This window comes from Muscardinus avellanarius, assembly GCF_963383645.1.
Source record: "Muscardinus avellanarius genome assembly, chromosome: 12".
Classification (NCBI taxonomy): Eukaryota; Metazoa; Chordata; class Mammalia; order Rodentia; family Gliridae; genus Muscardinus; species Muscardinus avellanarius.
Window position 1 is genome coordinate 30,232,219 of NC_137798.1, and position 27,362 is coordinate 30,259,580.

General features: G+C 50.9%; 1 protein-coding gene across 1 annotated transcript; it reads right to left on the minus strand.

Moving 5' to 3' along the window:
* Nucleotides 1-6,275: 6,275 nt before the first annotated feature.
* TGM1 (transglutaminase 1) lies at nucleotides 6,276-26,418 on the minus strand (the record flags this gene model as incomplete). Its single annotated transcript, XM_080708078.1, has 15 exons — nucleotides 26,246-26,418; nucleotides 25,211-25,516; nucleotides 24,874-25,062; nucleotides 23,590-23,838; nucleotides 23,169-23,287; nucleotides 22,947-23,054; nucleotides 22,380-22,554; nucleotides 21,878-22,016; nucleotides 21,636-21,739; nucleotides 14,833-14,921; nucleotides 14,177-14,330; nucleotides 13,789-14,070; nucleotides 13,480-13,640; nucleotides 12,947-13,083; nucleotides 6,276-6,501 (listed from the first exon to the last, which is right to left on the minus strand). Exons 2-15 carry the CDS (start codon nucleotides 25,509-25,511, stop codon nucleotides 6,276-6,278), a joined length of 2,433 nt encoding a protein of 810 aa, XP_080564204.1. The 5' UTR covers nucleotides 25,512-25,516; nucleotides 26,246-26,418.
* Nucleotides 26,419-27,362: the final 944 nt, after the last annotated feature.

Sequence of the window (27,362 nt, forward strand, 5' to 3'; positions counted from 1 at the left end):
TAAAATTATGAATATGACATGGTTACCCTGGACAATCATTGGTGGGAGGGGGGAAGGGAAAACGGAGGCGGCGGGGGGAAAGGGCACCAAATATAGTTTAAATGTATACCATTTATGTTCAATAAAAAATTTATTTAAAAAAATTAAAAAATAAAAAAAATAGTAATCTTAAGCCAGGCATGGTGGCGCATGCTGGTAATCCCAGCATTCAGGAGGCTGAGACCTGAGGATCGCAGTTCATGGACAGCCTCAGCTACTTAGTAAGGCTCTCTGCAACTTAGTGAGACCCTGTTTCAAAATAAAGAATAAAAACAAAAAACAGGGTAGGGGGTGTAGCTTGGAGGTCAAATGCCCCTGGGTTCCATCCCTAGACCCGCAGTACTAGAGATTGAATCCAGGGGCATTCTACCTCCAAGCTATACCCTAAGCCCTAATTTTTATTCTTTATTTTTATTTATTTATTTTTTATTTTATTTTATTTTTTGGTGGTACTGGGGTTCCTGGAAGCCCCTCTACCTCCAGGCTATACTCCCAGACCTATTTTTACATTTTTATTTGGAAACAGGGTCTCCTAAGCCAGCGCGTGCAGCTGGCTTCGAACCTCTGCAATCCTCCTGTCTCTGCCTCCCAAGCACGGGGATTACAAGCGTGCGCCACCACGCCTGGCCTTTTATTCTTTATTTTTAATTTTAATTTTAATTTTTTTTGTGGATCTGGGGATGAAACCCAGGGGCATTCAACCTCTGAGCTACACTCCCTGCCCCCACTTTATTATTATTATTATTATTATTATTATTATTATTATTATGTGTGTGTGTGGTACTGGGGGTGGAGCCCAGAGGCTTTCTACCTCCGGGCTATACTCCTAGACCTATTTTTACATATTTTATTTGGAAACAGGGTCTCACTAAGTTGCTGAGAGCCTCACTAAGTAGCTGAGGCTGGCTTTGAACCTGCGCCATCCTCCTGTCTCAGCCTCCCAAGCGCAGGGATTACAAGCGTGTGCCACCATGCCCTGCTTATTATTCTTTATTTTGAAACAGGATCTCACTAAGTTATGGAGTGCATAACTAAGTAGCTGAGGTTGTCTGCGAACTGTGATCCTCTGGTCTCAGCTTCCCGAATGCTGGGATTACAAGGGTGCGCCACCATGCCTCGCTCTATTCTTTATTTTGAAACAGGGTCTCATTAAGTTGTGGAGGGCCTCACTAAGTAGCTGAGGCTGTCAATAACCAAGATCCTCCTGTCTAAGACTTCCAAGTACTGGGATTACAAGGGTGTACCACTACATCTGGCTTAAAATAGTAATCTTTAAGAAAAGGCCTTAAAAGCTGGCTGGTGGTGCACACTTGTAATCCCAGCATTTGGAAGGCTGAGACAGGAGGATCAAGGTTCAAGGATAGCCTCAGCTACTATTTAGCGAGGCCCTTTGCAACTCAGTGAGACCCTGTTTCAAAACAAATTGGAGGTTGAATGCTCCTGGGTTCCATCCCCAGACCCGCAAAAAAATAAAAAAAAATAGGGCTGGGGGTGTAGCTTGGAGGTAGAATGCCCATCCCTACATCCCCAGTACAGAGAGAGAGAGAGAGAGAGAGAGTCTCTTAAAGGAGGAGAGAGGGAAGAACACCGGCCATACTGGTGTATGGGGAAGAGTGTACCAGGTAGGGGAAACAGTAAATCCAAATGCTCGAGGTAGGAGTGGGCCTAAAGGGCTCCCCATATACCAAGAGAGATGAAGGGGATGCTGGAGGTCAGAGGAGTGGGGCCATCCCTGCAGGGGCTACAGGGAAGTCTCTGGCTTCTGTTCTTCACAAGATGAGGAGCAAAGTGGATTGGTGACATGACCTCCATGACATTTAAAAGCCCGCCTCTGACTGCTAAGCTGAGAAGGGACAGGATGCAGAAGGGCCAATGAGACAGCTGGTGTGTTGGTCCAAGTGAAAGAGGATGGAGGCTTGGACTGTGGTGGGCAGATTGGAGAAAGAGAATTCTGTAAGCCAATAATACAAGGAATTATATATGTAGCATGTCAGATGGTAATATGAATTATAAAGAAAAATAAAGCATGAAGGGCAATAGGGAGTGTGGAGGGAGTTGCAGTTTTAAAATAGGATGGTAAAGCTGGATGAGGTGGCGCATGCTTGTAATCCCAGTGCTTGGGAGGCTGAGGCAGGAGGATCACAGGTTTGTGATCAGCTTCAACTACTTAATGGGGGTCTCCTCAACTTAGTGAGACCCTGTTTCAAAATAAAGAATAAAAATTAGGGCTGAGGATATAGCTTAGACATAAAATCCCCTGGGTTTAATCCCAAGTACGGCAAAATAAATACCTATATGCATGCTTACATTCATACATACATAAAATAAAAAAATAGGATGGTAAAGCTGGGTGCTGTAGCACATGACCAGAATCCCAGTACTCGGGAGGCTGAGGCAGGAGAACTGTAGGTTCAAGGCCGGTCTCAGCAATTTAGCAAGAGCCTTCTTCCTCTTTGTTTTGCTTGTTCTATTGTTGTTTTGTTTTGTTTTTGTTGTTGGGCGTTAAACCCAGGGGCATTCTACCTCCAAGCTACACCCCTAGCCCTATTTTATTTTTATTTTGAAACAGGGTTTTGCTCCATTGCTGAGAGCCTCACTAAGTTGCTGAGACTGATTTTAAACCTGTCTCAGCCTCCCAAGACCTGGGATTACAGGCATGTGCCAGCATACCTGACAAGATCCTGTTTCAAGATAAAATAGGGCTTGGGGTGTAGCTCAGAGGTAGAATGCCCCTGAGCTCAACGCCCAGTACCACACATGTGCACATGCTCACATACGCACAAAGGTCTTCCATCTTTGCCATGGCTTCTAGGTAAGGAAGACCCAGATGGTCACACTTCAGCAGGACTTAAAGGAGGCGAGTCATGGAGACATCTGTGAAAGAGCTTCTCAAGCAAGGATGCAGCTCCGCAGGTGCCTGAAGCAGGACTGGGCCTGGCACTGTGTCTGGAAGCAAAGGGGCAGGGCCTGGTGCAGACTGTGCCTGGGGTAAGAAATGGGGTGAGGCTGGACTCTGGCTTTGGGTGAAGCCAGTAGGTTTTGAGCAGTGGGCTGACATGATCAGGTTCCCTCCGGCTGCCACGAGTTAGGTAGAGAATAGATGGGCAACGGGGAAGCTGGGAGAATGATTGGGAAGCGGCCGCAGTATTCCCGGTGAGATGAGGCAGCGCCGGCAGGGTGGTGGCTGCGGAGGCAAATGGGCAGTCAGATTCTGGACCGTCAAGATTTGCTGACAGACTGGATGTGGGATGTGAGAGAAAAAGGAAGCAGGGATAACTCCAAGATCTCAAGGCCAAGAAACTTGGGGAGGTGGAGCTGCTGTTTACTAGGATGGAGAGCTGCAATTGGATACGCTGGAGGGACACCACGATTTGATTCTGAACACATGCCACCTGAAGCATGCATTGGACATCCATAGAGATGTTGAGAAGGTAGGTGTATAAGTTTGAGGGGATCTGAGGAAAACAGAACTAACTCCTCATGAAACAAGTATAACTGCTAAAAAAAAGACCAACCTAGCCAGGCGTGGTGGCGCATGCTTGTAATCCCCGCTCTTGGGAGGCGGAAACAGGAGGATCGCGCAGGTTTGAAGCCAGCCGCGCTGGCTTAGGAGACCCTGTTTTCAAATAAAAATATAAAAAATAGGTCTGGGAGCGTAGCCTGGAAGTAGTAGGGCTTCCAGGAACCCCAGTACCAAAAAAAAAAAAGACTGATCCATCCAGTCTTTTTATTTGGAAACAGGGTCTCACTAAGTAGCTGAGGCTGGCTTCGAACCTGTGCGATCCTCCTGTCTCAGCCTTTCATGCGCAGGGATTACAAGCGTGCGCCACCACGCCTGGCTTACCATCCAGTCTTTTTAAATGTTTCCACTGGGCATGGTGGTGGTACAGGCTTGTAATCCCTGAGACAAGAAAATCACAGGTTTATGGCCAGCCTCAGCAATTTAGTGAGACCCTGCTTCCAAATAAGAAAATCAGGCCAGGGATATAACTTTGAGGTAGAATGCCTCTGGGTTCCATTGCTAGTGCCAAAAAAAAAAAAAAGTTTCCAAAAGAATACCTAGTACTGTAGAAAAATATTCAACATAAGTTGTGTGTGTGTGTGTGTGTGTGTGTGTGTGTGTGTGTGTGTGAAACCAATACATGAAGCACAATGCCAACAGTTACAGTTATATTCTTAGGCAAGTACTTTACCACTGAGCTACATGCCACTCCTTTAAAAAAAAAGACAAAGCAGGGTGTGGTGGCTCATGCATATAATCCCAGTACTTAGGAGGTTGAGACAGGAGAATTGCAGGTTTGAAACCAGTCTCAGCACTGGGTGTAGTGGTGCACACCTGTAATCCCAGTATTTGGGAGCTTGAGACAGGTAGATTGCAGGTTCAAAGCCAGCCTCAGCAACTTAGTGAATCTCAGCAACTTAGCGAGACCCTGTTTCCAATAATAAGAAAAAAAAAATCAGCCTTAGTAATGTAGCAAGATTCTCAAGCCGGGTGTGAGGGCGCACACTTGTAATCCCAGCACTTGGGAGGCTGAGACAGGAGGATCCGGATTCGCGGCCAGCCTCAGCTACTTAGTGAGGCCCTCTGCAACTTAGTGAGACCCTGTTTACAAAAAAATTTAAAATAGGGCTGGGGGTGTATCTTAGAGGTTGAATGTGAGTTCCATCCCCAGTACCACACACACACACACAAAAGATTCTCAGCAACTCAGCAGGACTCTGCTTCAAAATAAAAAATAAGGATGCTGAGACAGGAAGATCACAGCTTCAAGGCCAGCCTCAGTAACTTAGACCCTGTTTCAAATTAAAAAATAAAGCTGGGAGTGTTGGCACCCACTTGTAATCCCAGAATTCAGGAGGCTGAGACTGGAGGATTGTGGTTCGCAGACAGCCTCAGGTACTTAGTGAGGCCCTCAGCAACTTAGACCCCTGTTTCAAAATAAAGAATAAAAAATAGGGCAGGGGGTGTAGCTAAGAGGTTGAATGACCCTGGGTTCCATCCCCAGACCCCCTCCCCCCACACACACAAAAAAAAAATAGGGCTAGGGATATAGTTTGGAGGTAGAATGCTCCTGGGTTCTATTCTCAGTAACACAAAAAATAATAATTAAAATAGGGCTGAGCTGGGCGTGGTGGCGCACGCTTGTAACCCCCGTGCTTGGGAGGCAGAGACAGGAGGATCGCGTAGGTTCAAAGCTAGCTGCGCGCACTGGCTTAAGAGACCCTGTTTTCAGATAAAAATGTAAAAATAGGTCTGGGAGTGTAGCCCAGAGGTAGCAGGGCTTCCAGGAACCCCAGTACCACCAAAAAAAAAAAAAATAGGGCTGAGGGTGCATCTCAGAAGTGGAATGTCCCTGGTTCAATCCCCAGTACCACTCAATTAATTAATTAATTAATTAATTAATTGCAGAGTGCCTCACTAAGTAGCTAAGGCTGTCTGGGAACTGCGATCCTCTGGTCTCAGCCTCCCAAGTGCTGGGATTACAAGCGTGCGCCACCACACCTGGCCTTATTCTTTATTTTAAAACAGGGTCTCTCTGAGTTGCAAAGGGCCTCACTAAGTAGCTGAGGCTATCTGTGAACTGCGATCCTCCTGTCTCAGCCTCCCAAATGCTGAGATTACAAGTGTGTGCCACCACGCCTGACTAACGGGTATATTTTAAAATAAATATTAGAAGGTGGGTTTGCCAGGCGTGGTAGCACACACTTGTAATCCCAAAAAAGGTTTGTTTTATTTTCTCGGAAAGTACTCCAGCCTATGTCTACCTCCAATTTATTTCTACAAAAGGAAATTTAGGTCTTTCTCTGCCACAGTGGGTACCGTGGGAACTGGACAGTCTTGTCAAACCCCAGGGCCTTCAGGAGGGAGGTGGTCAGCCACAGCACTGGGCCGGGGGAGGTGGAGGGCTGCCCGGACACTAAGCTGGCCCTGCCCCGTGGGCTACTGAGCGGGCACCACCCTGCCAGCCGTGATTCTCAGAGTCAGGGAACAGCACGCATCCCTGGCACACACTGGCCCCACACGCCTTGACCTGGCATGGACTGACAGAACAATGGCTTCATTAAAAAATAGTTTATTGTCATCCGTGCCACCCAGTGCAGGTGTAGCCTGGCTCCCGCCCCGGGTGCCCCAGCCTTCCCACCTGCGCTCCTGGGGAGCCGCTCTGGGGTGGGCCCCCATCTTGGGGCAGTGTCCTTGTTCATCTGACTCCAGTCCCATTGTTCCTGGTCCAGGGCTAAGCTCCGCCTCGAGATGCCATGGGGATGGTCTCCCCTGAGCGACTGTCTCCTCCAGCTTCTGACAATACCCCTCCCCCAGAGGCGGGGGCCACGTCCACCTGGATGACGCCGTGCACTTGAGACAGCTGCGGGCTGTCCAAACTGGCAATGAGCTGGCGGGGGCCCGGGCGCACAGGCACAAACGTCTGGCGCAGCGTCACTGTCTCGTTGCCCCCGATGTCCCTGTGGGTAGAGACAGGGTCATGGGCTTAGACACATGGCGAGAAGTGGGGGTAAGAAGTGAGGGCATCCAGGAAGGAAGGAGGGAGAGGTGGGGCCATTCAGGCGTTTCTAGGATTAACTAGAATGTCTACACCCATGGTCAGGACAAAGCCTGAACCCCAGGGCTGCCTCCACGTGGCCAGATCAGCAGCCATATATCCAGCTGCCTGAGCCAGAACTCTCCCTGTCTGCCGGAACTCTTCCCAGGGAGCTCCCACACCCACCTGGACAACCTGGACTGCTGGTGCCACCCAGAGGCGCTCACAGCCTCCCTTCTTCTCCATCCCCACCGCTCCGCCCCGGCCAGACCATCCCATCTAACAGTGTTCTGAAGGCCAAAGAAACTTCAAACAAGACTGTGGGACCCGACACAGTATTGCCAAATCCTTTCGGCTTTGCCAAAAGAGTAAATTAAGGAAAATTAATTGCTGGGTGTGGTGGCACACACCCCGTAATCTCAGTACTTGGGAGACAAGAGGATCACAGGTTCAAGAGCAGCCTCAGCAGCTCAGCAAGCCCCTGTTTCAAAATAGGAAACAAGCTGGGTGTGGTGGTGTATGCCTGTAACCCCAGTACTTGGGAGGCTGAGACAGGAGGATTGCAGGGTCGAGGACAGCCTCAGCAAGTAGTGAGACTCAGCAACCTAGTGAAGCTCTGTTTCAAAAATAAAGAGTAAAAGGGCTGAGGAGTATTGCTCTAAGGTAGAATGACTCTGGCTTGCTTCTTTCTTTCTTTCTTTCTTTCTTTCTTTCTTTCTTTCTTTCTTTCTTTCTTTCTTTCTTTCTGTGGTACTGGGGATGGAACCCAGGGCCGTCTACCTCCAGGTACACTCCCAGACCCATTTTTTATATTTTATTTGGAAACAGGGTCTCTTAAACCAGCTGAGGCTGGCTTCGAACCTGCGCGATCCTCCTGTCTCAGCCTCCCAAGTGCGGAGATTACAAGCGTGTGCCACCACGCCCAATGACTCTGGTTTCAATCCCCAGGACCGCAAAAAAAAAAAAAAAAAGCGTTGAGGATGTGACTCAGAGGCAGAACGCCCCAGGATTCAACCCCTAGTACCAAAAAAAATTGTACACGTGTGCACACACATGCACACGTGTGTGTGAGAGAGAGGGAGAGGGAGAGGGAGAGGGAGAGGGAGAGAGAGAGAGAGAGAGAGAGAGAGAGAGAGAGAGATGAGGTGTAGCTTGGAGGTAAAATGCACCTGCGTTCAATCCCCAATACCAAAAAAAAAAAAAAAGAGGGGGGGTGCAGTGGAGTATAGCTCAGTGATAGAGCGCTTGCTTAGCGTGCATGAGGCCCTGGGTTCAATCCCTGGTACCAAAAAGAAAAAGAAAATTAATTATGTACAACAATTCTATTTTTAAAAATGTGCTCAGACACACATACTACAGTGTCTTCCTTTCTTCATGGCCCTCTGAAAGTCTATCTCTCTGGGAATCAGGATTTCACGAGGTTTTTTTTTTTTTTTTTTTTGGTGGTGGTACTGGAGATGGAACCCAGGGCCCTATATTTTATTCTTTATTTTGAAACAGAGTCTCACTGAGTTGCAACGGGCCTCTCTAAGTATCTGAGGCTGTCCTTGAACCACGATCCTTTTGTCTCAGCCTCCCAAATGCTGGGATTACAAGTGTGTGCCATAATGCCCGGCTCTTGTTTTTTTTTTTTTTTTTTTAAATCTTATCTCTGGCCACTATTTAACACAAGCCTGCCTTGAGCTCCAGCTTTGGAGAAAGACCCTGGGTAGTCATCACTGTCTTCCAAGGGAATGTGCCAACATCCCTTGCTCTGAAGATGAGCTTTCTGTGGGTAAAGTATTTTGCTCAGAGCCTGTCTCTAAGAGGTTTTCCTGGGCTGGTCTACTCCTTTTTCTATTACTTGTTAGCTGTGTGATTTATGACAAATTACTTCACTAATCTTTACTTTCTCATCTATAATATTAGAAGTGAATATAAAATGATGTGGTGGTATCAAGATGCCTTCAGAGTGAGTGCCTCTGTATGCTACGTGAAAGGGGGAAGGAGTGTCATGATAGGAAGTTTAACAAGTCTATAACTTAAAAAATAGATTATAGGTTTTTCAACTTGGAGAGAGGGTGCTGAGAATCTAACTCAGAGGTACTCTACTCTAAGCTATATTCCCAGCCCCACCCCCCATAGGCCCTCACAAAGTTGCTAAGGCTGGCCTGGAACCTGCGATCTTCATTCTCCCAAGTACTGGGAATACAGGTGTGTGCCACCATGTCCCGCTAGATAGGTTATGTTTTGACTGGTTATAAGTTTGCGTTCTTAGCAGGGGGTGATAGTGCAAGCTTGTAATCTCAGGCTGAGACTGGAGGATTGCAGGTTCTAAGACAGCTGCAGTAATTTGGCAAGGCCCTCTGCAACTTAGTGAGACTCTGTTTCAAGATAAAAGTTAAATAGCCGGGGCGTGGTGGTGCACGCTTGTAATCCCCGCGCTTGGGAGGCGGAGACAGGAGGATTGCGCAGGTCCGAAGCCAGCCTAGCTGGTTTAGGAGACTGTTTCCAAATAAAAATATAAAAAAATAGGTGTCTGGGAGTCTAGCCCAGCGGTAGAAGGGCTTCCAGGAACCCCACTACCACAAAAAAAAGTTAAATAGGGCTGAGAGTGTAGCTCAGAATGCCCCTGGGTTCCATCCCTAGTAACACACACACACACACACACACACACACACACACACACACACTGTGTTCTTGTTTTTTGCCCTCTTCTCTCTGTAGATACAAAGTTGGAGTTATTTAGGCTCAGAATAGCCTTCAAACATCTATTTTAACTGCATCCCTACAGCTTCAATTAGTCTGAATACTAAGGCAGGAGGATCACTTGGACCCAGGAGCTAGAGGTCAGCCTGGGACACCTACTGAGATGGTCTCAATTTTTTTTTCTATTAAAAAGGTCTTTTTAGTTAGATGTGGTGGCATAAATTGGTAATCCCAGCACTTGGGAGGCTGAGACAAGAGGATCACAGGTTTGAGGACAGCCTCAGCAAGTAGTGAGACGCTCAGCAACCTAGAAAGACCCTATTTCTCCCTTCCTTCCTTCCTTCCTTCCTTCCTTCCTTCCTTCCTTCCTCCCTCCCTCCCTCCCTCCCTCCCTCCCTCCCTCCTTCCCTTCCTTTCTCCCTCCCTCCTTCCCTTCCTTTCTCCCTTCCTCTCTCTCTCTCTCTCTCCCTCCCTCCCTCCACCCCCCCTCTCTTTTGCTGTACTGGGGAGAGAATCCAGGAGGATTCTACCTCCGAGCTACACCCCAAGCCCTATTTACTTTTTATTTTGAAACAGGGTCTCACTGAGTTGCAAAGGGCCTCACTAATTATCTGAGGCTGGCTGCAAACCGGGATTTTCCTGTCTCAGCCTCCCTAATGCTGGGATTACAAGCGTTTGCCACCATACCCAGCTCAAAAGACCCTGTTTCAAAATAAACAATAAAAACTCCCAGTACCACAAAATAAATAAATAAGTCTTAACTATAGTTGAATTGTAATGTTTTAGAAATTAACCTTTATATTCCAGTAACTAACATTTTTTTCCAAAGAAACTGCCTTCTAGTTTCCAGCTGGGAATGTCAAGGCCCCTTCCTGCCCTGGTCTCTATCAGGTGAGGCTTTTGCCATACCTCTGTTTTTGTTTGTTTGTTTGTTTGTTTTTGTGGCACTAGGGGTGGAACCCAGGGGCTTTTCTACCTCTGGTCTATACTCCCAGACCTATTTTTATGTTTTATTTGGAAACAGGGTCTCACTAAGTTGTTGAGAGCCTCACTCAGTAACTGAGGCTGGCTTCGAATCGGTGCGATCCTCCTGTCTCAGCCTCCCAAGCGCAGGGATTACAAGCGTGCGCCACCACGCCTGGCCATACCTCTATTTTTTAAATTTAAGCGGAGTGCAAGTCAACTGCCCAAGTGCAATGTGCCTGTGATAGCATGCAAATACTCCCTGACAGCTCCCTAACAAGGCCACTGGGGCTAAGACATCCCTGTGAGTACTCTCCTTCTGCTATACCCATTCAAACATGTTGCCAGGACTTGAAACATTTAAAAACTCTTCTTGGGCTTTTTTTTTTTTTTTTTTTTTTGGTGGTACTGGGGTTCCTGGAAACCCTTCTACCTCTGGGCTACACTCCCAGACCTAATTTTTATATATTTTTTAAATTTGGAAACAGGGTCTCCTAAACCAGCGCGCGGCTGGCTTCAAACCTGCGTGATCCTCCTGTCTCCGCCTCCTCAGCGCAGGGATTAAAAGAGTGTGCCACCAGCCCGGCTTCTTAGGCTTTTTGTCACAAAAGTTTATGGTTTTGTAATCCCAGCATTCAGGAGGCTGAGACTGGAGTACTGGGATTCACGGACAGCCTCAGCTATTTAGTGAGATCCTCTACAACTTAGTGAGACCCTGTTTCAAAACAAAGAATAAAAAATAGGGCAGGGGGTGAAGCTCGGAGGTCGAATGCCCCTGGGTTCTATCCCCAGACCCGCAAAAAAAAAACCAAAGGAGAAGTTTATGTTTGCTTAAGCATAAACACATATATATGCATGCACACGCTCATGTACACACACACACACACACACACACACACACACACACACACACACGGTCAGTTGCTCCTTTTCTGAGTGCCTCATTTCTGAATGAGAGAACACGATTACCCACCTGTTTGTTTACCTTGTTAATTAGTCTCAGCTCCAGATAACTTCAGGCTTTTACAACCAAGGTCAAATCCACCCCCGAAGAAGGAAAATCGGCCACTCTTAAGGACATGCTAGAGAGCATGATTCAGGCTCCGGGGGAAACTCCCAAGAAGGCTTGGAACAGACTTCCAGCCTCCCTGTGACTGTTTTGATGGTGACAACAGTCATCTGGAGGAGTAAGTTCTGGAATGTTTATTAAGTGGCCAGTCACCACTCTGCGGCACGCCTAGTGGTATAATGGGGTTCCATACCACAGGCTTTGATGTGCAAATGAGAGGCGAAATAACACCCTTCCTGGAATCTAATACATCTGAACCAACAGCCTCCTCAAGGCTCCCAAATGTTCTGGAGGCTCTGGTCTGGGTTCACAGCAGACAAGCAGCCATAGAATGTCTACGGAGCCTTGAGAAACCGTCAACCAACTCGTTTCCTGTAGGCGGAGTGGAGGCTGCCGCTCACACAAGCCCCTCAGCTGAGGAGAGGGCCAGGGTATTTTTTGCCTGCCTTTTTTTTTTTTGTATTGAGGATTGAACCCAGAGGCATTCTACCTCCAAGCTACACCCCCAGCCTTTTTAATTTTGAAACAGGATCTCCCTAAGTTTCTGAGGCTGGCCTCAAACTGGAGACCCTCCTGTTTCAGCCTCCCATGTACTGGGATTCAAGTGTGCACCTGCTGCCAGATCTCCCGATGCCCAGTACAAGGGCCATTTCCTGACTTTCAGGCTTGGGCAAGAGTCAAAGCCCTGGAGGGACTGCTGAGGGCACTGGCCCTGGGGAGCCCCCAGAGATGGGCAGGAGGTGCCCTCCACCCTGCTGGGCGATGTCTCAGGGCAGGACTAGCAGGCAGAGTACCTGGAGTCTCATGCTCCACTGAATAACCTCTGGCTACCTCTGCAGGGTGACAGGAGGACACTATTTGTAACACATTTCAACCTTCTCGTTGTTGGTCTGACATCAAGAGTAGCGGCCACACCAGGAGGCGTGATGGGCTCTTTCCCCGGAAGCTGGTGCTCAGCCCATCTGGCACAACCCGGGCGTTAAGTTTGAGAGCCTGGGCAGTATGTGTCTGCCCAGAGTCTGCCCCTTACGAGCCCCGAGTCCCTGTGAGACATGGCCACCAGCTCCCCTCTATGTAAAGTGTGTGTAAATGGGGGGTGATGACAAGAATAAAAATAGCTAGTCACTGAGCACTAACCTTGTGCTATGAAGGAAGGACCTAGGACCAGACACTACGCCCCCCTTCCCCTCGACAGGTGAGAACTAGGAGGCTTAGAAGAGCCACATCACTTGCCTGAGGGCACCTGGTCAGAGGGGATGGAGCTGGGACTTGAACCCAAGTCTCTAGGGTTCTACAGCTTTGCTTTTAATCACATGTCAATCTCTAATTTACTTTAAAGGGCTTCTGTGATCTCCAAATGAGATAATTTTGCTGAAAGTGCCTGGTCAACTCAGTGCTGGGCAAATGTTAGTGACAGATTACTAATGACTCCGGCGTGATGTTTCAGCTCCCTAATGAGGTGGCACGGCCGGGCAAGAACACAGCGTGCCAGGGTGCCACGCAAGGCAGGTCTCCGTAAATGCTGGTTGGACTGGGCTGAACTGGAGTGAGGAGGGATTGCTAGCTGGCCCCAAGCTGCTCTGTGGGGTCCTGACAGAGAGCTGGGGCCCGGGGCCACGGCAGGGATAGGAGGAGAGGCTGGACTCACCCGACGTTGAGGACTTTGGGCCTCTGTAACCCGGAACCCTCGAGCCGGAAGACGACGTTGGTGAGGGTGATAGGCAGGGGGTTCTTGAAGACAATCTGTACTTCGCACTCCTGGCCAACCACCGCTGCTCCCAATAACTGAGAGAGAAAGAGACCCGCCCCACAGTCAGAGACCCTGTTTAAACACACTGGAACTGTACACTGCACTTGAGGGAAAACTCCTTAGAACCCAAACCTCCCCTGAGTCTCAGAGTGTGCTCCTGAAAAAAAAGTTCCTCAAAAGTCAGAGAGGAAACGTCCAACCCGCTTCATAACTAAGGCTACCACAGAATCAGGGATACAGAACCCCATTTTACAGATGAGGAAAGCGAGGCCCAAGAAAGAGCCCAGAGCTGGCCCTTAACCTTTTTCTCCTAGAATGGCTCATCAGACCAGTCTGTTCCCAGCTTAGCACCCTGCCACCTTCTCCAATTTCCCTCCGCACCTGGCCACCGCTCCCTGAACACCCCTCAGGCCCCAGCAAGCTGCACTCACCGAGAGGGAGAGGTCTGGGGTGCGCACACGGAAGGTGTGCTGCTTGGCCAGGACCTGCCCGCTCTCCTTGACGTGGCCAGACACGTTGAGCAGCATGGCCCCCTGGTCCACCAGGTGGGGCCGGTATTCATTGTAGGCCACCGGCATGGTCACGCGTTCCGCTGGGCAGAGGAGGCATGGTCACTCAGGCCCGCTTCCCCAGAAATGACCTTCCCAGGGGAGCCCCCCTGCCATCATTCTGGGGTCTCCATGTCCACAGCCCCGGGTGCTTGGCCATGTAGGGAGCAGGCCCGGGTAAGGGACACTTACACGCTCCTGGTGCCAGTGCCACTTCCTTCTTGCTCTCCTTAAAGATGGAGCCGTTGACACCGGTGTAGAAGGTGACAGAAAGGTAGAGGTGCATCTTCACAGTGCGGCTGCTGCTGCCGCGATTGGTCAACACCACGGAGACCGTCAGGTCCTGCCCCATCACCGCATCCTGGGCCTCCACCTGCATCGACACATCCTCGGCAGAGTCTCGGGTGGCGTACACATTGGGTTTGCTGCCATGGGCAGCTGCCGTCTCCACGGCCTTCCGCTCTGCTTCTGAGCCTGGGGGTTGAAGGTCAAAGGTGAGGCTCCAGCGCTAGCTGGCCGGGGCGCGAGAGCACCCAGCAGGGACACTTGGCATGGAGCTGGTGGGCTGGGGGAATGGTACCTTCTGGGTGCTTATACTGGTGGGTGATGTCTTCCCGCATGTTGGAGCTGATGCCCTTTGTGACAATGAGTGTGCCAATGGCCTTTTCCTCCACGTACACGATCTTGAAGCTGCCATCGTCCTGCCGCTGCCAGTATACCTTGTCACTATTCACCTGTTAGAGAGGCAATAACAGGAGTGGATTGAGCGGGCCAGAGGTCTGAGGGCAGCCCTGACCCCCGAGCCTTCACCCAGCCCCAGGGGCTGTGGGCCCAGCCTAGGTCCTAAGGGTAGAAGCTTCATGGTAGGACCCAAGTGGAAACTTCCCAGGTGAGCCAGACAAGCCCAGAGAGCAGGGAGCAAGCTGGTCTGAGAGGCTCATTGCAGTGAATTTTGACATTAATAACAGTAATCCCTTACGCTTGTTCACTGGCTTTACGACTTATGAACCAGTTTCATAACCATTATCTCTTTTGATCCTGAGCACAGGAAGCAAGGCAGCCATTATTATCCCCCTTTTTACAGCATATGAAACCAAGACTCTAGAATGAATGACTTGCCCAAGGTCATATAGCTAGTCAGTCAGCGGTGAAATCAGGACCAGAGGACACAGGGCTGCAGCCAGCGCTCTGGTCACTCCAAACTGTCCGAGGAGGCACCCAGAGCCCAGCCCTCACCTCTGCAAAAATGAAGGGCGTGTCATATTTCATGTAGACTAAGCCATTCTTGATGGATTGCACGGAGCAGGGGCCACAGCAGAAGATGCCTAGGGAATGAGGCAGGATGGAAGTGAGGAATCTGAGGCTAAGAGGGACCCGCAGTGCCTGGGCAGAAGCCACACGGGGCCCCAGGCCCACCTTCCAGGCCCAGGACCCACTGGCTGGCAGTCTCCAGACCAGTCGATAGGTGCCCAGCCCAACTAAGGAGGGAAAACAGAAGGGAGTGGCCGCCAGCTTTCTGCAGCCCAGCCCGCTCTGCAGAAAGACACTGTTGGGGCAATCGTGCCCAAGCCCGCCTTCACTGCCTTGTCATCAGCACAGGTATCTGGGCTGGTTGAAGTCAGGTGCCCACTGTCTCTGACCCCCAGAGGAAGGGACCCCCTTCCCTTTATCAAGATCGACCCAGGGCCCATGGTGACTCTGCTGGCTAGGAAAATACCATTCCAGAAAAATTCAGAACATCATCTCAGCTCTGCAGTCCACTCTGTCCTCTTTACTGGGGAGTAGTGTGTGTGTGTGTGTGTGTGTGTGTGTGTGTGTGTGTGTGTGTGTGTGTTGGTAGGAAAAAATAGAGTCTGTCCTTATTTATGGGAAGACTTCCTGGAGGAGAGGGGCTGAGGAGGGGAGGAGAGGCAAACAGGAAGTGAGGCCATCCAACCAGGAAGAATCTTAACCACACCCCACGCTGTGGCCTCCTTCTACTGCGGAGGAAAGAGGTCCAGCGAGGTGATCTTGTATGTCAGCCAGAAGGCGCTGATACTTACTGAGGGGCTACCGTGCTCGGGGTTTGCTGCTAGTCCTCCTGGACACACGATTTCTCACTGAATCCTCCAGCTGCCCTCTACGGTATACATCATCCCCATATCGTACACAGGACACCACCGCCCAAAGGGGCAGGGAATCACTCATCTATGAAGTGATGGTGGTGCGGTTCCCGGCTTGGCCGCTGCCCGCCACCCAGCCCACCACCTCTCAGATCCCCCAGTGCCTGAGAGGTGGTTCTAGCATCACAGGCATCTCTGGGTTGCACAATCCAGGGGCATCAATTACACAGATGTTTGAGAGGGAGGGGTCTGAGGAGAGCAGAGTAGGAATGCGGAGCAGGCCAGGGAGGGGCAGGAGGGAAGCGGCTGGAGGGGCGGCTGCACTGCTGGAGCTGGAATGACAAGGTTGGAAGGAGGTGGGACCTGTTGAGAAGCTAATGTGCGGTAGGCTTCATTTTTGCAAAAATGTGTAGGCGGTCACAGAAAAGAGGTAAGAGGCCACAGGGCCACATTTTAGGGCTGGGTTATAGGGCTACTCTCTTCCTTTATATTTATTTATTTATTTATTTATTTATTTATTTATTTATTTTTTCAGTACTGGGGATTGAACCCAGGGGCATTCTACCTCCGAGCAACATCTCCAGCTCTTTATTTTGAAACAGGGTCTCACTAAGTTGCAGAGAGCCTCACTAAGTAGCTGAGGCTAGCCTCGAACCTGCGATCCTCCTGTCTCAGCATCCCAAGTACTGAGATTACAAGTGTGCGCCAGCACGCCCGGCTTGGAGCTGTTCTCTTTAAACCTACCTGAACTCTCCTACACTGTATATATATACTATATAGCGAACAATGGAGTCATCTGGAGAGAACTCGGTAAAAGCGAGAGTGCGTGTCAACAAGGGAGAGTCAGGACTGGATTTGCTCTGTTGCTGACCCAGTGCACTGTGACCCAGACACAGTCACTCCACCTCTGCTGGTCACCGTCCCTCATGTGTCTCCTAGGGCTTGGAGTGGGTCCCCGCTGAGTGATCTTCAGAATCGCCAGGGGAACTTTGAAAAGTATGGACTGCAGCCAGGCGTGGTGAGGCACGCTTGTCATCCCAGTACTTGAAAGGCTGAGACAGGAGGATCGAGGGCGTGAGGACAGCCTCAGGAAGTAGTGACACTCTCATCAACCTAGCAAGACCCAGTTTCAAAAATAAAAATTGAGCCGGGCGTGGTGGCGCACGCTTGTAATCCCCGCGCTTGGGAGGCTGAGACAGGAGGATCGCGCAGGTTCGAAGCCAGTCTCAGCTACTTAGTGAGGCTCTCAGCAACTTAGTGAGACCCTGTTTCCAAATAAAGTATAAAATAGGTCTGGGAGTATAGCCCAGAAGTAGAAAAGCCCCTGGGTTCCATCCCCCATACCACACCACACCACACCCCCCACACACACGCACACACACACATAAATAAATATTGGTGGGCGTGCTAATGCATGCATGTAATTCCCAGTAGTTGGGAGGCTGAGACAGAGGATGACAGTTCACAGCCAGCCTCAGCTACTTGGTGAGGGCCTCTGCAACTTAGTGAGACCTTGTTTCAAAATAAAGAATAAAAATAGGGCTGAGGTGTATCTTGGAGGTAGAATGCCCCTGGGTTCCATCCCCAGTACTGCAAAATAAATAAATAAACAAACAAGTAAATAAAATTTTAAAATAAAATAAAAATAGGGCTGGAGAGCTGGGTGTGGTGGCCTTGGAAGACTGAGACAGGAGGATCACAAGTTCTTAGCCAGCCTCAGCAACTTGTGAGGCCCTCCATGACTTAATGAGACCCTGTTTCAAAATAAAAAATAAAAAATCAGGAGTAGAGTTCAGAGATAGAATGCCTCTGGGTTCTATTCCTGGTACCACAAAATAAAATAAAATAAAATAAAATAGTGCTGGGGCGTAGCTCAGAGGTAGAATGCCCCTGGGTTCAATCCCCAGTACTACACACACACACACATACACACACACACACACACACACACACACACACACACAGAGGCTAAAAATATAGATTGCAAGATGGGTATGTGGGCACATACTTGTAATCGCAATGCTTGGGAGGCTGAGACAGGAGGATTGCAGGTTTCAGGACAGTCAGCTATGTAGCAAGACTTTTAGAATATCGCAAGACCTTGTTTCAAAACAAAAAATAATGTTGGGCATAGTGGTGCATGCTTGTAATTCTAGTACTTGGGAGGCTGGGACGGGAGGATCGCAAATTTATGGCCAGCCTCAGATATTTAGTGAGGCCCTCTGCAACTTAGGGAGACCCTGTTTCAAAATAAAGAATAAAAAATAGGTGTATCTTGGAGGTAGAATGCCCCTGGGTTCAATCACAGTGTCAAAAAGAATAAATAAAAAGGACTTGGGGTAGCCAGGTGTGGTGGCATATTCTCATAATTCCAATACTTGGGGGGTGAGACAGGAGGATCACAGGTTCAAGGCCAGCCTCAGCAACTAGGAAGACTCAGCAACTTAAGAGAGACCCTGTTTCAAAATAAAATAAAATAAAATAAAATAAAATAAAATAAAATAGGGCTGGGGGTGTATCTTGAGAGTAGAATACCCCTGGGTTCAATCGAAACAACAACAAAAATAAGACAAAAAAAAACCCCTGAGTCTAATTCCCAGCACTACACCCACACACAAAAGAAATATATATGTAATATAAATATATATGTAGTATATAAGTGTAATATACATTGTTTACTTATCTACTTATTTATAGCTAGACTCTATCCTTGGAAAGTTTGATGTTTTAGGTTTGGGGTAGGGCCGCAAAAAGAAGGTAGAAATTTACTTTTTTTGTGATATGAGGGATTGAACCCAGGGGCTTTCTACCTCTGAGATACACCCCCAGCCCTATATTCTATTCTTTATCTTGAAACAGAGTCTCATTAAGTAGCTGAGGCTGGCCATAAACCTATGATCCCCCTGTCTCAGCCTCCCAAGTACTGGGATTACAAGCGTACGCCACCATGCCTACCTTAGAAATTTACTTTAAAAAATTCTCCTAAGCCAGGCGTGGTGGTGCACGCTTGTAATCCCTGCGCTTGGGAGGCGGAGACAGGAGGATCACGCAGGTTCGAAGCCAGCCGCGCTGGCGTAAGAGACCCTGTTTCAAAAATATAAAATAGGTCTGGGAGTGTAGCCCGGAGGAAGAAGGGCTTCCAGGAACCCCAGTACCACCAAAAAAAAAAAAAAAAAAAAAAAAAATCTCCTAAACTGGGCGTGGTGGCACACAGTTTGTAATCCCAGCGCTTGGGAGGCTGAGACAGGAGGATCACACCGGTTTGAAGCCAGCCTCAGTGACTGAGTGAGGCTCTCAGCAACTTAGTGAGACCTTGTTTCCAAATAAAGTATAAAATAGGTCTGAGAGTATAGCCTGGAGGTAGAAAAAACTCTGGATTCCACCCCTAGTACTATGAGCACACACACAAAAATCTCCTAAAGCCAGGCCTGTTGGCGCACGCTTGTAATCCCAGCATTTGGGAGGCTGAGACAGGAGGACTGTGGTTCAAGGACAGCCTCAGCTACTTAGTGACGCCCTTTGCAACTCAGTGACACCTGTTTCAAAATAAAGAATAAGAAATAGAGCTGGGGGTGTAGCTCTGAACTAGCATGACCCTGGGTTGCATCCCCAGTACCACAAAAGAAAACAACAACAACAAAAACTCTTAGATTGGAGGTTCACAGCCAGCCTCGGAAACTTAGTGAGGCCCTGTTTCAAAATAAAGAATAAAGCCGGGCGTGGTGGGGCACGTTTGTAATCCCCGCGCTTGGGAGGCTGAGACAGGAGGATCACACGGGTTCGAAGCCAGCCTCAGCTACTTAGTGAGGCTCTCAGCAACTTAGTGAGACCCTGTTTCCAAAAAAAAGGTCTGGGAATATAGCCTGGAGGTAGAAAGCCCCTGGGTTCCAACCCCCAGTACCACCATAAAATAAATAAATAAATAAACAAACAAACAAATAAATAAATAAATAAATAAATAATAGGGTGTAGCTCGGAGGTAGAATGCCTCTGGGTTCCATCCCCAGTACCGCCAATAATAATAATAATAATAATAAATAATAATAATAATAATAATAATAATAATAAATAAATAAGTAAATAAAGCCAGTGTGGTGATGCACGCTTGTAACCTCAGTACTTGAGAGGCTGAGACAGGAGGATCACAGATTCAAGGACAGCTTCAGCAAGTAGTGAGACTCATCAACCTAGTGAGACCCTGTTTCCAAATAGAAAATAAGCCGGGCGTGGTGGCGCATGCTTGTAATCCCAGCGTTTAGGAGGCTGAGACCAGAGGATCACGGTTCGTGGACAGCCTCAGCTACTTAGTGAGGCCCTCCTCAACTCAGTGAGACCCTGTTTCAAAATAAAGAGTAAAAGATAGGGCAGGGGGTATAGCTCAGAGGTAGAATGCCCCTGGGTTCCATCCCCAGACCCGCGAAAAAAACAAAACAAAACAATAAATAAAAAATTGAGCCGGGTGAGGTGGCACAGGCTTGTAATCCCAACATTTGGGAGGCTGAGACGGGAGGATCACAGTTTGCAGACAGCCTCAGCTACTTAGTGAGGCCCTTTGCAACTCAGTGAGACCTGGTTTCAAAATAAAGAATAAAACATAGGGCAGGGCAGGGCGTGGAGGCCCATGCTTGTAATCCCCACACTTGGGAGGCGGAGACAGGAGGATTGTGCAGTTTTGAAGCCAGTCTTGCTGGCTTAAGAGACCCTGTTTAAAAAAAAAAAAAGGTCTGGGAGTGTAGCCCAGAGGTAGAAGGATTTCCAGGAATCCCAGTACCACACACACACACACACACACACAAAAATAGGGCAGGCGGTGTAGCTCAGAGGTCTAGCTCAGAATGCCCCTAGGTTCCATCCCCAGACCACCACCCCCCAAAAAAATAAATAAAAAATTGGGCTGGAGGTATAGCTCGAAGGTAGAATACCTCCGAATTCAATCCCCAGTACCATCATAACAAATAAATAAATTAATTAATTAATATAATAAAAACAGGGCTGAGGGTGTAGCTGGGAGGTAGAATATCCCTGAGTTCAATGCCTAGTAACACACACACACACACACACACACACACACACACACACACACACACAATTGGCTGGGGGTTTAGTATATAGGTAGAATGCCCTTGAAGTCCATCCCTACTACAGAAAAGAAAATAGTGAATTTGTCCATGGAGGAAGTCCTCTCACTGACTATTCTTGAATTTTCTTTTTTTTGCAGGTCTGGGGATGGAACCCAGGGTCATTCGACCTCCAAACTACACCCCTGCCCCCCCCCCTTTTTTTTATTCTTTATTTTGAAACAGTGTCTCATTAAGTTACCGAGTGCCTCACTAAGTAGCTGAGGCTGTTCGCCTGTGATCCTCTGGTCTCAGCCTCCCAAATGCTGGGATTACAAGTGTGCACCACCACACTGGCTTTATTCTTGATCTTTTTACTTTTTTTTTTTTTTTTTTTTTTTTTTGCGGTTCTGAGGATGGAACCCAGAGGCATTCTATCCCCAAGCTACATCCTTAACCCTATATACCACATCCAGCAAATCTTTTGACTTTTAAACCATTGGAATATATTAGCTATTATAAATAAATACAAGCTGGCTGTGGTGGCACACACCTGTAATCCCAGCATTTGGGAGGCTGAGACAGGAGGATCTTGGTTCACCAATACCCTTAGCTACTTAGTGAGGCCCTCTGCAACTTAGTGAGACCCAGTTTCAAGATAAAGAATAAAAAATAGGCCTGGGGATGCAGCCCAGAGGTAGAATGCTCCTGGGTTCCACCTCCAGTACTGCAAAATAAATAAATAAATAAATAAATAAATAAATAAATAAATAAATAGGTAGTAATAAGCTAATGTGCGTGGCGGTTCAGTTGGAGTGGGTTACCCAGCTGGAGGAGATGGGGAGGGATAGAGTCCATGAGCTCCCAAGTCCTGCCTTACCACTGCTGGTCTCCTGGGGCGTGGCGTCCACAACCTGCCACCCATCAAAGCCCGAGGGCAGATCCGGCCTCTTCATCCAGCAGTCATTCCACACGTGGAAGTTCCTGGATGGACGTGGAGGGACAGCTGGGTCTGAGACTCTCACCCTGGGCACCAGGCCTGGCCCCGTCTGCCCCTGGGTCCCAGCCCCAGGTCACCGTTCCTCAGCGGTTGTGGCCGTGCGGCCCCAGCCCAAGGCTCACCACACAGAATCATGGTTCAGGTGCTCCAGTGGCTTCATGTTCTCATCGAAGTAGATGTCCATGGTGAGGGACGTGTCTGTGTCGTGCGCGGAGTTGAAGTTGGTGACGGTGCGGGTGGCGAGACCCAGGCATCGCAACACTGAGAAGGAGCCAGAGTGGGGTTCAGGGCAGAAGCGGGGGGGGGGCAGCTGAGGCTTCAGGCAGGGGGGAAAGGGTAACTTAGCTTGCCAAGATGGGCATGGACCATCAGGGCCAGGGGCCACTGGGCCACAGAGCCGTTGGGGTTAGGCCACCTGCCTGGCTCAAGCCTGGTGCTTCTTCCTCCCCTCCCTGAGGCCTCTTTCTGTTGTTAGCACTAATTAATGATAATTAAGGCCAGCCTATCACCCGCCCTTGCCTGCACCCTGTGCCACCGTCGCCTGGGCTGGGCAAAGATGGAGCCTGGTTTCCCTCCTGCCTCCTTGTAAGGCCCAGACCACTCCCGTCCTGGTCCCTCTACTACCTGTGGTGGTTACTCCAGCAAAGACCCAGCACTGGCCGTAGGGGACGGAATAGCCGGTGCGTAGATAGCTCAGCAGAATCTCCACGCTGCCCACCCACGCTGAGGGGTTGGTGCCTCGGGAGTAATCGCCAGACCAGTTCCCAATCAGGACTCCATTGTCATCCAGGGAGTTCACCTGCCCAGGACAAGATGGGAAGGGCAGAGTTGGGGGACAGGCTCAGGACCTGGCTGGGCCCCCAGCCCAACCCCTGACCCTAAAACCGCCCCTCACTCCTAAAAGCCTCAGGATCTGGGCATCGGCCTCTCCCCTGAACCATCTGCCCCCTCCTATCCCCGGTTTGACAAAGGAATGTGAACCCTGGGTGTGCCAAGTTGTGGGTTTGGCCCTACATTCCACAGGAGCTGGGACAGGAGCCAGGAAAGGTGTGGGGGGGCAGGCAAGGGAAGAAGAGGAAGAGCGAGACCCCTTTGCAAGGGCGGGGGCTGAGGGAATCCAAGGGCAGGACCCCGGGGCAGGGGCAGCGGGAAGACACAGAGAAGGGCTCTGAGACGAGAGTGATCACTCACCATGGCAGAGATAACCCGGGAGACACTGACTGGGTCCCCGCGGCCTCCGTAGGGCATCCCCCGCCGGTCCAGGATGTACAGGCAGGCATCCAGCACCCCGTGGTCAAACTGGAAGGAGGGAGGGCAGAGGTGACCACACACCGCTCTGGAGGTGCGCAAATCCCAGGCCAGCACCCTGCTCCGCCCTCTCTCCCCTCAGTGCACACGGCCTGGCCGCCATACCTGACCATAGTTCCAGGTCCGCTCGCCAATCTGCGCCTCAGTGCCGTAGTAAATTCTCCCAGACTCATTAAGCACATACTCCTGCCGCCAGTCCTCGTGGTCCACGTAGACGATGTCCTCTGTGTCCCCAGAAAACACATACCTGGTTTTCTAAACTCTCCCTGCCCCTTGGCCCCATCTGCAGAACTCATATCCACATGAGAAAATGGGCTGCCTCCAGCCGGACAGGACTGCGTTCAGGAAGGTCAGAGGGAGCGTGATGTTGGCCGAGCCAGGGCCCTTTATCAGGAGAAGGGAGGCACGTCATCTTTCTACATTGGAGGCTGGCTTCTCTTATGTCCAGGCAACTAGGGGCCTGCTTGGATCCTAGGAAAGGAGGCCCTGACCTGCCTACCCTCTGCTGCTGCTCCGGCTGGCTCACCTGGGCACCAGGGGTTGAAGAGGATGTAGATCTCGTTGTGGGGGTCAAAGGGCAACTGGAACTCCCCAGCCTCTGAGCGGGTGCGGACGGTGAACTGGAACTTGCCGATGATGGCATTGGGCGAGGTGTGGACGCGCAGGTTCAGATTCTGCCCATTGGCCTTGGTCACCTGGGCCTTCCAGCCCCCGCTACCCCCCTTGCCCACTGGGATGATCACGTGGGTGCCCTTGCCCACCTCGGGGTTGTTACCTAGAGTGGAGAAATCAGCAATTAGCCAGTGAGGCCTTGCTTGGGAGTGGGGATGGAGCTTTAGACTTCTCCCAGCCCCACCCAAAATGTCTATGAGCCAGTGTGTATGTGTCCCCAAGCTGGGTCACTCTGTGACAGTCTCCCTCAGAGCTGTTCTGTGTCCGCCCGGTGACTGCCCACATGTTAGGGCAGAGCCCCAGTCTAACGTCCCAAACCTGTTCTTCTGACATTGAACTCAGAGGTAGGGAGGGGAGACCAAGGCCACTGCCACCCTCTGCCTGCCCGCCTGTGCCAGTCCTGGGTTGGGGAAAAGAGCCACACTGGCTGGTAGAGATTCCCCTGCACTCGTAGGAAAGGGCAGTCCATTATTGAAGGCCAACTCTGCCTGCTCCCAGGACTGTGGCTTCCAGAGCCCAGGGCATCCCTGGTGGAGGTGGTGGGGTACCTAGGAAATTAGAGGCTGGGGTGGGCAAGGTCAGGCTCTAATCAGAGGGTAAGAGGAGTCGCCCGCCCCCGGCAGCTGCATAATCACCAGCCTGAGCAGTCAACGGGTCACCAAGCAACGCCGTGAGGGAGGCACCTGCCCTGGGTCATGGGACAGGGACAGAGACAGAGAGAGTCAGAGAGAGATAGAGAGAGAGAAAGAGATAGAAAGAGAGATGGTGCCATCTCCAGCTGCATTTATGCCACCGCCCTGGGAGTCAGGTCTTTGGCCCCTGAGAGCTGAGTGTGTGTGTGTGTGTGTGTGTGTGTGTGTGTGTGTGTGTGTTTCAGACAGATGGAAAGAGAGAACCAGCTACATCCTGGAGAAGGAGAAGACCCAGAAAGAAGGGCACGGAGGCCAGCCCTGAAGAGCAAGTGCCTTGTGACAGATTCCCTGGATCCCGGAGGAGAGGGAGCTTCAGAAAACTGCAACACTAACATCTTCCTGGAGTCACATCCCTAGAGGTGAGTGTGTGGCAGAGGCGATGAGTGGAGGGCATGGACTTAAGACCTCTCTGGTCTGAATGCCCTTCCCATCCAGGACCCACTCACCGATGAGCAGCTCAAGGGCGATGCGATCAGAGGACTCATATTCCCGGTTCAGGAAGAGGATCACATGGAAAGGCTGTCCGCGGCGCACAATCAGCTCGTCGTACTCGAACTCATCCGTGTGGTGCTCTCGGCGGTTCTGGTCAGAGCGTGAGCTCAGCAGATCCACGCCAGTCACCACCAGCATGCCCTCTGCAAAGTCACATCTCTGGGTCAGAGAAGCACCCACGAGGAGCCAGATCTCCCTCACTAGCTTCCCAGACCCCGGGAGATGCCAGAATGAGACTGGGGTCCCCTCGAAGCTTATCAGCCATCAGCTAAGGCAGACCGGTGGCCTCACCTCGGATGGTGCCATCTCCAGCCGCATTTACACCACCGCCCCGGGAGTCAGGTCTTCGGCCTCCCCGAGAGCTGGACCCTCGACTTCTGGGCCCAGAGGGCACAGGCCCCCAGTCGTCATCATCGGTCCTATTCCGGCACGAGCAGCAGCTACAGCAGCGAGCCCAGAAGGACCGGCCACTGCTGCCTCCTCCTGGGCGAGAGCGCCTGTCCCGCTCTGGCTCTGGCTCTGGAGAAGGTGTGGTAGGGGGCTGCAAGGGGTTCCCGCCCCAGCGGCCCATATCTGAGCGAGGGCCTTCCATGGTGCCTGTGAGGAAGAGGCAGGGAAGACTCTGATAGCCACTCAGATCTCCTGCACCAGCCGGTGCTCTCAGAAACCTTCCATCCTGAGAGCTGATCCAGTCTCAGCCTGTCAAATGAGGCAATCTGACCTTGACTTGCAGACTTTCCTAGACCCGTCAGAGACCTTCCTCAGAGACGCCATTCAAATTCACCAGAGAAAGTCTCCCACAATGCAGAGGAAAGCCTTCCCTCTATCCCCACATAGATATGTACCAAATCACATTAAAAAAAAAAAATCCAGGTGCCTAGTAGAGAAACCCGCTCCAGGACCCATCTGAGGAAATGCATGCAGCTCCTTGAATGAACACCTGTCAAGACCAGAGCCCCTCAGGTCCCAGGCGCGGTCCCTCCACCTGCTGACTTTTCAATCTAGAGGTCCACGATGCTGACAGCTTCTAAGGACCTATTTTTAAAAATGTTTAGCAGAGATTTCCCCAGTTCAAGGTGTCCCATATGATGACCCACGGAGTGTGGAGGGTCTGGGGTCCTCCAAATTCCTCACATCAAGGAAAACCCAGCAGGGCTGCTGGGAGGGCAGGGGCGTGGCAGGTGGGGAGCGGGTGCTGGGTCCAGGACAGCTGCATCTCAGCCCAGCTGACAGATCCCCGGGGCCCTTGCTCTTCCTCTCTGTGGCAGGACCTTGGTGTTGTGCCCTCAGAGGGTGACACCTCGGTGACCACCTGGAGCTCCTCACCTGGCAGCGGTGTTGGCAACGGCAGCACCAAGTCCCTGGGCCGGGGCGGAACAGGTCCGGACTGATGGGATGGGACGGGATGGACGGGCTAGACGCCGCCGGCCGGCCGCCCGAGTGGAAGGTGTGGGGCGGGCCGGTAAGTGGTTTATGAGGGGAGGGAGGGCGGGGCCGGGCTGCTGGGAAGAAGGGGAAGCTGGTTGCTCCATCCCCTGGGGGGTGGGGGGGAAGGCGCCTGGCCTCTGGGGCCGTCTCAAAAGATAGGGGCGGGAAATGGGTACCAGCCACACCCCCTTCCCCCTTTCTAGGAATAGGGTCAGAGATGGTGCTCGGGTGGTGGCGGGCCCGGGTCTGCTGGGGCTGAAGCTGGGATGAACAGGAAAGGCTTTCGTGAGCCCTCAGCGTGACGGAGCCCATGCTGATTCTTGCAGCTGGGTGTGTGGACAGCAGTAGAACATGAGCCCAGTCCACCCACAGCCCTGTCTGGCGGACCTTCCCTCCCCAAGCTGAGGATGCCTTCCCCTGCTCTCACAGACCCCTGCTGCCAAGCTCCCTTGCAGCCCAGGCTGTGCTCAGCCCTGTGAAACTGGCCCACAGACCGGGTCCTGGAACTCATCCGACCCAGGGAGGTCTCAGCATCCCGGGCTGCGGACTGGTGACATCAGTGGCCAGGCCCTCAGGCCGGCTCCACCTGCCAGCCCCTGACCTGCTGGCTCTACCGGATCTTCTGACCCCCCACCCATGTGACGCCTTCCTCCAGCGGCTCCACAGTCCCCAGCATGAGTGATCTGCCTCTCAGCTTCTTGTGTCTCCTCTTAGAGACAGTGGGGGTGGGGTGGGCTCAGAGTAGAGGCGATCTCTTGTTTTCTCCTCCCAGTATGGGAGTGGGAACTGAGGCCCCTTCCCCAGGCTATAACATAGCCCCTTCTCTTACTGAGAGGAGTGTCTGGTCAGCTGGAGTTGAGGATTCTCCTTCTTTTCCATCCTGAACTTCTTCCTGGGAATCCAGACCAACCGGCTCCAGGCGCCTACCCTACGAGCTTCCTAACTCCACCCCTGGTGCTGGAAGAAACACCTGAGATGCCACGGAGACAAGCCCAAGGCAGAGGAGCCAGGTGTC